Here is a 14,445-nt window from a genome sequence, read left to right on the forward strand (position 1 = left end):
ATTTAAGGGATATATAACTAAGGCAAGTAATACCTCAGTTAATCCAAAAAACAAACTCAAGCAGGGAATCCTGAAAGCATACTTTTCTCACGTTGGAGTGTGGGGAGTGGGGGTCTCGCTGGCCTCATAAATCAGTAACCTGAAGGGGAAAATGTCTAGATGCCCAGGTTTCCTTTCTTTAAAGAAGAGTGAAAACTTTAAAGCCCTTCGGAAGTCCTATGAAAGCAGAGGCTGGAAGTGGCCGATAGGCCCATGCTTCTCCCCACTCCTGGGACCAGCTCACCTCACTCGTTCTGACCACAGTTTGTCCTCACAGGGTCTTTCCAAAGATTCTCACAGAAGTGAAGCTTTCTATTTCAGCATGTGTATTTTACCAGTTTTCACCCCACTTAATTAAATTATGCCAACTGTGGTAACAAGAAGGCCACAGTAAGCAAATTTGGGGACAAAACGCTTCTTGTAAGTGGTGAGCTCCTGGAGAGGCTGTCTCCCCTCAGTTCCCACTCTGACCCCACCACTGGGCCCTCCAGAGGGGACACAGAGCTGTGCATCTGGGGTCCCTTGCGCTGGGACTTCGCTCTGGACAGCTCCACCTGTGAACATGCCCAAGCAGGCCTCGCGTGCGTGACAGGAGAGTCACATGGCTGCCTTTGATCACTCCCACACCCGGGACAACACAGCAGAGTTTCATCTGGATGGGATCTGAGGATGGGGTCTGCCCACAGAAAGACAGGAAACAACCAAAATTACTAACAGGAATAAGGGAACTAAGGTAGGAACAAACATACAGTTCCAGGATGCAACTCAAGTGCACCCTCAAACATGATCAAAGCCTCACAAACCTGGCATGTGCTCCATCCTGGGATGCAGCTGCCAGATTAATGACCCGCCTGCAGGCTCCCTCCCAGGTTAAGTGTCAGCTGGATCCTCAGAGTCTAACCAAGCCTTTCTGCTAGACCCAGAGACCTCTGTGAGGACAGAATCTTTCTTGGGGGTGAGGGGGAACACTGACGAGAAAAGCTGCAAATGCTAAATAATCCTTCTGGGTCCCGAAGCCAACATAATACATGTGCTTATTAATGGAATCCTCTACACGAGAGTAGGAAATAGGCCCTCAAGTATTCAGAGACACAGAGTTGGTCAAGCTGTGGTCAAGCCTGGAAGCCAGAGCCCATGAGAACGACCACCAAATCTCACCTCTGACTGTCGTCCAACCTGAGTGCTCCTACAGACTTGGCACTTCCCTCAAGGCTCTTCTTAACGCACTTTCAAAGGTGCCACGTCAGTGCTCAGCGGCACACTTTACATTAATTCTTCAGTGGTTGCCACTAATTATAATACATGCACACTGGAAACCAACAACCAACCAACCAAGTGCTCACTCGTTAACAAACACTTGGGAAGGAGCTGCTCACTCACTTGAAAACAGGGACAGGGACTCCTGGGACCCTTCTCAGCTCCCAGGACCTGCTGGGAGCCACCCTGCCTGGCTCTCAGGAAGGACACTCAGGGTGTAGGACAGCAGACATCCAAGTGACCACAGGAAGGAGATGGGAGGCCCAGGACAACAGGAACCAGGGAGGGGGAGGAGAGACCATGGCCCCCGAGGTGTCTCTTCTGAAAAGCCACTCATGAAGCAACGCAGAACCAGATCTAACGTTTGATATTTGTAGGGTTTGAAGTCATTTCTGGTCTTTAAGAATTGGCCTTTTTTGTATAATTCTGTACTTAGCATAGTAATGGTTTGCTTGAAATTACATCAAAGCAGTGAAATAAGTCCCTCAGAAGTGTCGCGTAAGGGAAATGACTTGCACAGTGATTTGATCTTGGGGGCTGCACTTTTCCACACTGCCAGCGTTGCACTACTTAGAATGCCCCCACCGGCACGGCACGGCACAGTCAGGCTCCCACCCAGGCCCACAGGGCTACTCCTCCTCCGCTAGGCCAAACCCACTGCGCACAGACAGGCAGCACTCACGGGCAGCGCTAGGTGGCAGCAAACATGCAAGAGCTGCTGCGACACACGCCGCATTCTCTCTGCTGCAGGGAGTATTTTAGCCTGCACTGCATTTCATGCTGCATTCACTTGAGACCTTAGATATTGAAGAATCAAAACCCTAACCAGGCAACTCAAGTTATCTGACTTTGGAAACATGAGCCGAAAAGCTAACAAAACTATCAAATCATCCCATTTCCAATCATGAGAAAACTAATATTCAACGTCAACTCTCTGAGACGTCTGTTGCTTTAACAAATATGAAAACATGATTTCAGATATTAATTTGAAGAAAAAAATTAACACCCTAAAGTGGACATTTCTCCATCAAATTGTTAAAATTTATATAATGATGTACACATAATTAAAGCTTACATATTATGGTTTAATCAGTGACATGTCAGGGGCCATGAGCAGACACACTCACGTGCAGCATTTTAGCATAATTATGCTATTACTGATAGCAAAGCATTTTAGAAATCTAATGAAGCACCAGCAGAATACATATTCCATGAAAAATCAGAAATAAATAAAGTAATAATTTTATATTAAAATTATTTTAAGACTTTACTTCTTGAAAAAATATTTTTAGGTCTAAGAAAAATCTTGCAAACAAGTTAATTTGATGCACTGATAGTTTTGAAGAAATTTCTGTAACAGTCTCCTTTTCTATCATATTGAGGTATAATTTACAAATAAAGATTGTATATGCATAAAGGTTGCAGGTGATGGTCTGATACAATTAGGCACTGTGACATGATTATCACAATTAAGCTAATTAATACATCCAGCACCTCAGTCACCTTGAAATAGTGCATCACAGTTCCAGCATGAGGCCAGGCATGGTGGTGCACACCTGTAATCTCAGCACTCATGAGGCTGAGATAAGAGAATCACCACGAGTTTGACACCAGCTGAGCTACACAGTGAGTTCATGGACAGCCTGAACTACACAGTGAGACCCTACCTTAAAAATTTTAAAAAAGGGGGGAATTCCAACTCAATCTTACTTAGGTGGTAACAAACCTAAAGTTTATTTTCTAGTTTATCTTTAAATGTTCTATTTTTGGATTCATTACAAGACCAGATGGCATTCAGCTGAGGTCTCAGCAACACTAGAATAAAATTAGTTAACTTGTTAATTTGTTTTTTGTTATTTCTTTTTTTTTTTATCGGTACCAGGGACCGAACTCACAACTGCCTGCGTGCAAGGCAGGCACTTATGCCGCTGAGCTAAATCCCCAGCCCCTTTTTGGTTATTTCTGATGCATTCTCTGAGGCTGTTTTTATGCTATCACATAAGATGCTCATTTTATAACTCAAAGCTAGGGCTGGTCTCCAACATGAGAAAATCCAGGAAACAGCCAAGGCTGGCCACTGTCTCACAGGTCCACCCAAAGGCAAATCTCCACACAAAGACAGAGCCAGGCCAGACGTGTGGCTGAGGCATCACCAGACGTGAGGAAAAACAGCAGCCTCACCCGGACACACAGAAACAGGCCTGGGCGGACAGTGCCCAGCTGCCCAAGGCTGTGATGGACCCCGGCACTAGGCAGAGCACCCTTTCTTGGGCTAGGAAGAGTTTCATCTTCTTTCTGCACCCTCAGAACCATCTGACTTTGGAAAGTCAGACCCGGTCTTGTTCAGCATTTACCAAGAAATGGCCTGGACTTCAGGGTCAACAGCAGTGGTCCCTGGAGAGGCAGCCCCTTGCTGTGAATTCTGCTGGGCCCCAGATGCGTCTTCACAGTTTTAGGGCCAAATCAGGCCCTGGGCCTACTCACTCGGATGCATTAGCAAAGTGAATCTTTAGACCCGCAAGGTGACGATGCAGCCTCCCTGAAGGCTGGAAGTGACTCACAGTGATCTCTCCTGCTCCCTACCACCTGCTCCGCTCTCACACTCCTCGGGCCACAAACCGGCCTTGCACAGTGCTTCGCCATCCTCCCAACCCACACGAGTCAAACAGACCCACTCCACTCGACTGGGCCATTCTGCTCTGGCTCCTCACTTCTGTCTGAAATCCTTCTCCAAATGCACACTCTCCACACAGTGCCTATCACAAGCAGAGTCCTACCAGACAGGAGAGACGAGCCCACAGGGCAGAGTAGAACATGCTTCCTTAGCCAGCAGGAAACACACAGTCCGTGACCTCATTCCGTCTGGTCGGTCCCAAGTTCTGAGGCCTTGGGTACATGAAACACCACTCTGTGACCCTGTGCTATGATCTCTTTGCTTCTTCCTCCTTGTAACCATCTTTGTGGTCTACATCTTGTATTCTGAATGCTTTTTTTAATATTTTTCATCGGTACCGAGGATGGAACTCACGACCAAGGCAGGTGCTTATATGCCACTGAGCTAAATCCCCAGCCCCTACATCTTGTATTCTGATAACTACTCTAAAGATAAGGATACACATTGCATTAAATATTGTTATTCTCTTATTGTTATGAAACTTTATTTTTTCATAAAGTAAAAACAACTCTTCTATTTTGAAAATATCTAAAAATGAAAGATCACAATATTCTTTTAACAATGATAATCACTAGCAACAAAAACAGCTTACTACAAATCCTTCTGTTTACATTTGGTCAGTGTTCAGTGTCACTCTGCTGCAGGCATCCGCATTCTGAGACCTGACTGCTAGAAGAAAAATCTAAAGAGTACACAAGAGCCCTTACAGACCTCACATGCGAAATGCTTCCACAAGTCCCACTGGAGATCCTTAAAAAGTCTCACCACACCTTTCACCCCACAGCACAGTCGTCAACAAGCACTTCTTAGGGTTTGCTGTGGAAAGCAGGAGTGGCATTTCCCTGGAACACACTACAAACACACATCAAGTTCCCCAAACCCTATTCTGAGCAGAATTTACCCACTGGTCCCAGGCACAGCAGAGCAGCTGGAAGTCACCTCTGCCTGCAGCAGGACCCGCTCAGGTGACTGTACACCTGGTGTGCACCCCAGGGCTGGACTGCTCTGCTGTATTACAGTAAACATACATTACTGTGCCGCCAGCACTGCGTGGAGACAGCAGGTGTCTACTGTGGGTGCTTCCTGCAACAGCCGAGTGTCCACTTACCTCCACTGCAACCACAATCAAAACAAGCTCTGTTTTTGACTCTGGAAAGACTGCATTCACTTGTGGCGACATTCCGATCAGAGCACAGTTCGTGACCACAGATATGACGCTCATTGTTTCAAAGGCCAACTGAGAGAAAGGAGAACATGAAATTAGCACTGCAACGTCCACTTCTGTATTCCTTCCTTCTCCTAACCCCTGAAAACCAAGGAAGAAGCCTTTGCCTAGATTCTACACATCCTGAGGACCTTTGAAACTGCTGTTGTGTTATGATTTTCTTTAGCTTAAAAAGCACCATGCTGGGGGCTGGGGATTTAGCTCAGTGGCATAAGCGCCTGCCTCGCAAGCAGGCAGTCATGAGTTCGATCCCCGGTACCAATTAAAAAAAAAAAAAAAAGCGCCATGCTGTTTGAAGGTGTCTATGAATATCCCAAAGCAGTGTGTCCCACCTTCCCGACCATGGTGGCCTGTTTCGGAACCTGTCCAGGACTCTGCTAAGGTTCTGTGGCTGCACTAGTACCTAAGGATGGACCACGGGGAGCATGTTCCATGTTCACAAGCACTATGGCTACAGAGAATGTGCTCTGCTAAACTGGCCTATAATGACAGAGCACAGGCACCAGCAGCGCAGCTACACCCAGCTCCAGTTATAAACAAGGATCCCTTCCGAGCGGCTTCCAAGTCGCCAGCAGGACCCTGGGAAAATACAGATGTCAAGGTCAACAAGGCCAATAAATACACTTTCCCAGGACCACGAGGGAGACTTTGGGGCGGATCACTGAATCTGGAAGGCTCTCTCCTTCCTCTCTCCTCCTTCCAGCCTTCTTCCCTCCTCTTCCCTCCCCCTTCCCCTGATATAAAATGTTCCTTATCTCTGGATCTTAATTTTATAACTCTACCTTCTTATTACTTATAGTAATTTTCAGTTGACCTTCCAGATTTTTAGGTCCATATGACCTAAAATGGTATCCCAAAACCTTACTGAATCCCCCATTCACCCCGTGTTTGTAGATGCTCTGAGGCTTTCTGTGTAACCACGCCAGCTTTCTGAGACAGCCTTATTTCTTCCTTTTCAATGATACATATTTTATTTCTTTTTCTTTCTTAATTACACTAAACTTTCAGGACTTGCACTAAATAAAAGTAGAAAGACTGGGCATGCCCACACTGTTCCCAATATTAAAAGAGAACCATTCATTCCTTCACAAATAACATTAACGTTGTGGTTTTAAATAGATATTCTTTATCAGGCAGAAGTATTTCTATTTTTTCTGAAGTTAAAAAATAAATGACTGCTGGATTTTGCCAAATGCTTTATCTGCAGATATTGATACAATGAGATTTTCTTCTTTAGATATCATCTAAATAACTGTATTAATTAAATTTCAAATTCTGAAGTAGGCTTTTGTCCCTGGAATAAATCTCACTTGCTATCACACACCATTCTTTTAACATATTGCTGAATTCTGTTTACTAATAATTTTAAAAGATTTTTTGTGCACATATTCATGAGGAACATAATCTGTTTTTTAACTGCTTGTCTTGCTTCCACATTGATACTAACTTTATCATAAAATGAACTGGGAAATATTCTTCCCCTCTCCCATTTTCTGGAATTGTGTAACTTTGGCATTAATTCTCCTTAAAATGGTTGAATTCAACAATGAAGTGATCTGAGCCAAGACTTTCCTTTTTTGGAAATTTGCAATTGTAAACTGCATCTCCTTCATAATTATGGGGCTGCTCTAACAACCCGTCCCATGTCAGAGAAGCCACAGTAATGTGGGTCATTTGGAAGCATCGGTCTGTTGCATTCAGGTTGTGGAGTGCACCTTGTGACACTGTCTCGTGTTCCCTCCTCACTCCCTGAGTGGGCGCAGGCTCCGCAGCGACGTCCTCGGCTGTGTCCTCGCCTCTGCTCTCTCTTGGTCTTGATCGAGGTCTGTCAATGGTGCTCACCTCTCAGGAGGACACCTGTGTCACTGACCCTCGCTACGATTTTCCACTCACTGATTTTACTCTTTTCTTCATAGCTTCCTCTTTCTCCTGATTTTGCTCCCAGTTTCTTTCCCTTCCTTTCCAGCGTGTGCATTTACAGCTGCAAGTTTGCTGTCTGCCCGCTGCAGCTGTGTCTCTCGGATGCTGCCCTGCTCTATTTTCATTTTCACCCAGCTCTATGTATCTTGTTACTTCACATCAGCCTGTCTCTCTGCACTATGGGATATGTTGGTGGTGTTTAGTTTTCAAGTGTTGAGATCTTGCTGTTATTTTTGTTACTGATTTCCAGTTGGATTCCACCATGGTCACAGAAAATACTACATATGGTTGCAATTCTTTAAACTTTTTAAGTCTGTTTTATGTCCCAGGAGCTAATCCAACTTACTGAGTGTTCTGTATGCACTTGAACAAAAGTTACTCTACTGCTGTTGATGGAATGTTCCAGAATGTCAGAGACATTCATTTAATGGTATTGCTTCTTCTGTACTCTGCTGATTTTCCATCACACTGTTGAAGGAGTGTCAACTCTTAAGACTACCCTGCCAACTCATCTGTTTCTCCTGTCAGTTCAAGCTTTGGCTTCTGTGCTGAGAAACTCTGTTGTACAGTGCACACACATTAGAACTGCTGTGTGTCCCTGAACATTCGTCCTTTTATCGTCACAGAATGTCCCACCCTGGGCTTTTTTCTCAGAAGTCTACCTTGTCACATATTGACTGACTCCCCACTGTTTTTAACAGCAGTAGTTCAAGACACAGCCCTCTCTTCCTTTTTCTTCTCCTACCTGCCTGTATCATGGCTTGAATGAGTTTCTTACTGATAGTACACACCTGAGTCACGGGTGTGAGTCTACCCTCCCAATTTCTGTCTTTAAACAGAACTTAAACTTTCTGTCTAAAGTTGTTGACAACTTTAGACCATTTACAGCTAATATAATTACTGATAATGTTAGAATGCTACATTGGACATTTGTTTGCTTTCTTCTTGCTTCTTGTTTTTCATTTGTTTCTTTTTCTTGCCTTGTTTACTTGCACTATTTCAGAATTCCATTTTGTTTCATCTATAACACTTCTGAGTGCATCTGTTATATAATTTTGTTCTAGGCATTACATTATAGATATGTACACAATCACACTCTATTTATAACACTCTTGTCTTAGTATTTCCTCTCTACAGATTTAGAATTATTGGTGTTAAACAATTTTTGCATCAAACATTAAGCATAACCAAAATCCTAAAGGGCAGGGAGACTTCCGTGTCTCCTCACATTTTTGGTTGCCACATTTTTCTTCCACTTGTTCCCAGATTCTATCACTCATTGTTTCCTTGGTTAACAGAATTCCCTTCGGCACTTCCTGCAGGACAGGTCTGCTGGCCACACAGTCCCTCAGTTTTCCCTTGTATGACAGCGTGCTGGTGTCTCCGCTGGGTACAGGATCCTTGTGTGGACCATGCTTTTCTGCAAGGGGCTGCACTGTTTTATCACTTTCTTCTGGCCTCCACAGCTCCTGATGAGAAACTGGCCATCTGCTAGTTTTTCCCCTTCAGTTAAAGTGTCCTTTCTCTTTGATGTTTCAAGATGCCATTAGTTTTCAGATGTTTAATTATGATGTGTTGGCATGGATTTCTCAGGGTTTATCTAGTTTGGGGTTTGCAAAGTTTCTTGAGCCTATAGTTTTTTAGGTTTCCTGCCAAATTTGAAAAGTTTGTGGCCATTATTTCTCCAGATATTTTTGGCCCCTCCTCTCTCATATGCTTTGATAACTCCAAAGAGAACAATGCTCATCCTGTGTTACAGTCATAGTTTGCTGAGGCTATGTTTATTATGACAATCTGTCTTCTCTCTGTTGCTCAGATCAGGTAATTATTTTTGCTCCGTCTTCCAGTTCCCAATCTGTTCCTCTATCCTTTCCATTCTGCTGCTGCTCCATCCACTGCCCCTGCATGGTAGTTATTGGATTTGCCACTTCTAACACTTCAATTTGACTCTCCTTTGTGTCTTTGCTGAGATGGTCAAATTCTATTTTCTCTTTCATTTTAGGTGTGCTCATAATTACTGGAGGAAGCACTTTCATCATGTCTCTGCCTTCCATCATCCTATATTTGTAGTATTAATCTCAGTGGTAACATCTGTTGAACGTCTTTTCTCATTCAGTGCAGAACTTTCCTGGCTCTTTATATAATGAGTGATTTTTTTTTTTAAAGAAAGCTGGATATTTTTCATGTTGTAAGACCCTACTCATCTGTAAATGTGTTTTAGCAGGTTCCTCTAACACCATTCCAGCAAGGGAAGATGGGTAAAGCACTGTGACAACACATGGGGCTAAAAGTCCAGGCTCTCCACTTATGTACCACTTGCACCCGTTGGGAGGTCCTTTCGACTGTGACACAGGTGGGCATTGTGGTTCTCACTAAACGGCCACTGTTTCCCCCTTTGCAGAGGAAATGTATGTACACCCAAAGCTCCGCTGTACAGGGTGCTGGGGTACTCCAGTCAGCTCCTCCCAGCCTGCCCAGCAGGGATGAAGGAGAGAGGCCAGTTGCTGGCAGGTAAGAGGAGGAGTCCAGGCTCCCACGCAGTCTCCACAAACACTGTCGCAGGAAAGGCTGCATGACTCAGCTGGCTACTCTCCCAGAAAACTGCAAGAGTTCCAACTCTGAAACATTCCTTGACAATGAGACTTTACCTTTCCCACCACCCACTGTTAAAGCAAAAGCAAAAATATATAGAAAGGAAAAGCAAGGCCAGAGAAAATTAAATGACTTAAGGTAACACAACTATTTTGAAGCTAAACAAGGATTAAATCTGAGATTTTTAAATTCCTCTTTTAAAAGATTGCTTTAGTTTTTTATTACAGTGGCTGATATTTTTTAAAGACATTTTGCTAAATAATTACCTGCCACACACCAATGCTGGCAGAAGGCTCTGAGAATGGACGTTTGAAGACTCTGCACATTTTTAAGGCATCTGAACTGACTTCTGTGAAGTTGTTTAGCACAGCAAAGGCAGCTGCTAAGGGGTAAACGCAGGAGAAGAGGCTCACGTAACCAAACTGCAGGAAGAGCTCCAAGTAATCATCAAAGGTGCCCTGCAAAGGTGACCAACAGAAGAGCGGTGTTGTTTTAATTTTCAGTGCTGGAAAGACTCTTTGTAACATTATTCATGTGTTGGCCTCTATTAAAGACGCCTCAAAGAACTTTCAATTCTTTCTTCCCAGAGTTTTCATCAATTCTTTCTTCCCAACCCCAGAATTTACGTAGTTTTATATGTACTAACCAAAATGGAAAATGAAAAAAATATTTAGCTGTGCATTTCCTTAGGGAAATGTCAAGTCACTGAATTATTATTATTTTTAAAGCAAACACCAGCTGAGGTAACTATGGTTGCTTTTAACAAACAAAAGGAATGAGTCGCTCTCATGTCACAGGCACCCCAGAATGTCATCCTCCACCTTGCATTAAAAACTGATGGTGCTGACACCAAACTCCATAAAAGCAGTGATCACCAAAGTACATTCTCCATAAAAGAAACAACAGGAAGCTAGCAGAAAGCATCAGAATCAATTGTCTTAGCACTCTAGATCTAACTGCATGTAGGTTGGCAGCATTTAATGAAGGACAGAGCTGAATGCTGGGGTATTTTAACTTACTTTCATTTCATCCCTTTCTCCTTAGCTTTGCAGCAGCCCTGAAACACAACAACATTCCTAGCATCAGAGGGAACAAGCATCTCTAAAAGCCTTATTCCCAAAGAGGAGTCCTGATCTGATCTGGCTGGTGGTACTCTGGAGTATCATTACTCACAAAGCTTGTCATCAATCAACCTGAAGTCTGTCCCAAGCTAAAGACTTCTCCCCAGGAGTCTCTGTCAAATGTTCCCACATTATGTCTTCCTGGTGTTTTGGGTAGAATAGAACAAATAACAGACTGGCTAGCCATGGAACTCAAAGGCAAAGCTGAGGAAAAAGATGCCCATAGGTGACTAGAAAACCTCCAGTGTTTTTCTGGAAAACCATGCAAAGGACTACATCCATACTCAGGAATGAACTGTGATACCTCTACGATATCATCTCTGACTGACCCTGATGGTATTCATAGCAGGAAATGAATACTAAGGTACTGCTGTCCTGGTCAAGTGCTGGTAACATACCCCACACAAAACAGACATAACACACATCTATAGAATACTTAACTCAACAACTGCAGAAGACACAGGATTCTCTAACGTATATGGGATATTCTCCAAAATAGAGGTGAGGGCCGAAAACACTTCTCAATAAATTTAAAAGACTTAAAAATGTACAAAATATCTTATTTGGAATGACACTGGAAATAAAAAATGAGGACATTTCAGAAACTCACAAATATATGAAATTTGAGGAACATATTCTAAAGAAACCAACAGGTCAAAGGAGAAAACACATGAGAAATTAAAAAACAGTTTAAGATGAAAATACATTATATCAAAACATATGAGATGCCACAAAAGCAGGGGTCAAAGGGAAATCTGTGGTTGTGAATGCCCCAGTAAAATAGAAGACAGATCTCAAAACAACCTAAATTTCCATTGGGAAAGGTTTAAAAGACAAAAGTAAACTAACCTCAAAGCAAAGAAATAAATAACAAAATGACAATAAATAAAATAATAATAAACCAGTATAGAAGATCAATGAAACCAAAAGTTGGTTTTCTGAAAATATTTGTTTGAAAAGAAAAACCACAACTAGTTAAATAGGAAGAAAGAAGATTACAGGGAAATAATAACTGAGCACCATTAAAAATAGTTCCATAGATGAAATGGACAAATACCTAGAATAGCGTATCTACTGTAAGTGATTTGAGAAGAAACAGAGCACCCAAACAAACCTACAAGTAAACAGACTGAGTTGGTAACCAAAAACTTCCTACAAAGAAAAGCCCAAGTCCGCAGAGTTTCACTGGTGAATTCTATCAAGACACAAAAGAGAATCAATAACAATTCTCAAACTCATCCAAAAAAGAAAAGAAAGGAACACTAGCCAGCCAATTCTATAAGCTAGCATTACTTTCATACCAAAGTGAGACAAAGACACTACCAGTAAATTATAAACCAATATTCCTTATGAGTAGAAATACAAAAATCCCCAAGAAAACACTGTTATGCTGGAATAAACAGGACACTAAAAGTCTACAGCATGACTAAGTGAGATCTGTCCCAGGATTGCAAGGTTAATTCAATATATGGCTATCAACCAAAGTAATCAACCACCTTAATAAAATGTTTCTTTTAAACAACACAGAAAACAAAACTCAGTGTACTTTTACAATAAAAATACTCAAAAACTGAGGTATAGAAAGGAACTCCCTCAATCTGAGATATGTTCATCCATAAAACAATCTTCAACATCCTAATGGTTAAAGGTCAACGGCTTCCCAATGAAGACCAACAACAGGACATGGATTTCTGCTCTCTACTCTATTATTTAACATGGTCCTGGAGGTTCTACCCAGTAAAAATTGTGCCAGAAAAAAAAAAAAAGAGAGATCCATAGTGAAAAAAAGTTAAAGCTATTTCTGTTTTTAGAAAACATAATCTTATACACTAAAGTTCCCGAAGACCTTATCAAAACATTAGACCTAACAAATGATTTCAGTAAGGTTGCAAGACATCTGATCAATACACACAGTATATCTATGCACCATCAATGAACACACTGAAAACGAAATTCCACCCACCATAAAAATAAGAACAGCACTTTAGGTATAAATTTAACCAAATGAAGATAATACTTATACATGGAAAACTATAAATTATTACTGAAAGATAGTGATGTAAGCCCAAGTAAATGTAAAGACATTGTGTTCACGGACAGGGAGACTTTGGTTGGCAATACTCCTCACACTGATTCAATCAATTGATTCAATCCAATTCTCAATCACAATTAAAACTGCATTTTTTATAGAAATGGATACAGGCTGATGCTAGAACAAACAGAATTTTAAGGGATATCAAACAGTCAAAACAATCTTGAACATGAAGAACAACTTTGGAAAAATCTAACTTCCTTATTTAGAAACTTACCATAAATCTACAGTAATCAAGACAGGATTGCCCTGCCAGAAGGACAAATATACAGGGCTAAGGAATAACGCTAAGAATCCAGACAAACCCCTACATGTAAAATTAGCTAATTTTCAATCAGGGTGCCAAGACAAGCCAAAAGAGAAAATGGTCTTTTCAATCAGTATTGCTGGGAAGGTGACATATCTCCATGAAAAAATGAATACTAATCCCTTCTCCCATCAAACACAAAACTTAATTCACAATGTACAGGAGTACATCCTCCGAGCCTGGGTCTAGGCAATATTCTTAAATGCAATTCCAAAAGCCTATGCATCAAAAAGATAAAATTAGCTTCATAAAAATTAAAAATATTTGAGTCTTAATGGAAATTACTGAAAAAAGGGCTAAGGAGAATAGCTGAGTGATCAAGTGTGTGCATAGCATGCATGAAAGCCCTGGGTATGAGCCCATCTCTGGAGAAAAAAGGGAAAGAAGGAAGCAAATGAGAAAAGAAAAAGAAAGAAAGTGAAAAGATAACCTACTAAATGGGAGGGGACATTTGAAAATACATGCCCGGAGACACCTGCATTCACAATACGTAACTCCTAAAATTCAGCAACAGAGAGACACCCCAATCAAAAATGGGCACATGGTACAAATGTGCACTTCTCCAACAGACACACAAATGGCCAAATAGGCACAAGAAAAAACGATTAACATCTTTAATCATTAAGAAAATGCAAATAAAACACAGTAGGGCATCATCTCACATCCATGAGGAAAACTCTCATTAAAAAATACACAGAACCCTGAGGATGTCATCAAACACAGGACCTCGTTCAGAACTGGCTGGAGTGCAAGATGGTGCTGCTGCATCTGAAACTAGTCTGGAAGCTCCTCAAGAAGTTAAACAGAGAGTTAACACAGGACTGGACAAGTGGTAATGTGCATTTACATAAATATATGTACACAGAAAGTCGTACACAAAAGTTTATACTAGCATTATTCGTAATGGTCAAAAAGTAGAACCAGCCCGATGTCCCTCACTGCTGAATGAATAAGGGAAGCATGGGGTACCCACACCATGGAAAGTTATTCAGCCGTAAAGAGGGAGATGCGCCCGTCCACACAGGCAGGGACATGCTTACTGAAGGGACTCGGACACACAAGGCCACAGGCAGTGCGGCAGGTGCATTTGTGTGTAGGGAGTACGGACTGGTGGGTACCGGAGCCAGCAAGGCGACTGCAGACAGATGCAGGATTCCTTTCGGGATAAGAAATGTTCAGGAATTCTAAGTGGAATCTCAGCCTTGGGGGATCCAGGTT

The 14,445-nt window shown here is 42.1% G+C and overlaps 1 protein-coding gene across 5 annotated transcripts in view; it reads right to left on the reverse strand.

Annotated features, from left to right (window-relative positions):
• Ano10 (anoctamin 10) overlaps window positions 1-14,445 on the reverse strand; it is a 115,001-nt gene that overhangs the window by 65,019 nt on the left and 35,537 nt on the right. For all 5 annotated transcript variants that reach the window (XM_003476871.5, XM_013160364.3, XM_013160363.3 and 2 more), the window contains 2 exons: window positions 9,974-10,165; window positions 5,079-5,207 (listed from right to left, as the gene is read on the reverse strand). In XM_003476871.5, the coding sequence (XP_003476919.2) occupies window positions 5,079-5,207; window positions 9,974-10,165 (321 nt within the window). The remainder of the gene's footprint in view (window positions 1-5,078; window positions 5,208-9,973; window positions 10,166-14,445) is intronic.

Source organism: Cavia porcellus, unplaced genomic scaffold (assembly GCF_034190915.1).
Source record: "Cavia porcellus strain 051 isolate PalLab524CR breed Dunkin Hartley unplaced genomic scaffold, mCavPor4.1 scaffold_14, whole genome shotgun sequence".
NCBI lineage: Eukaryota > Metazoa > Chordata > Mammalia > Rodentia > Caviidae > Cavia > Cavia porcellus.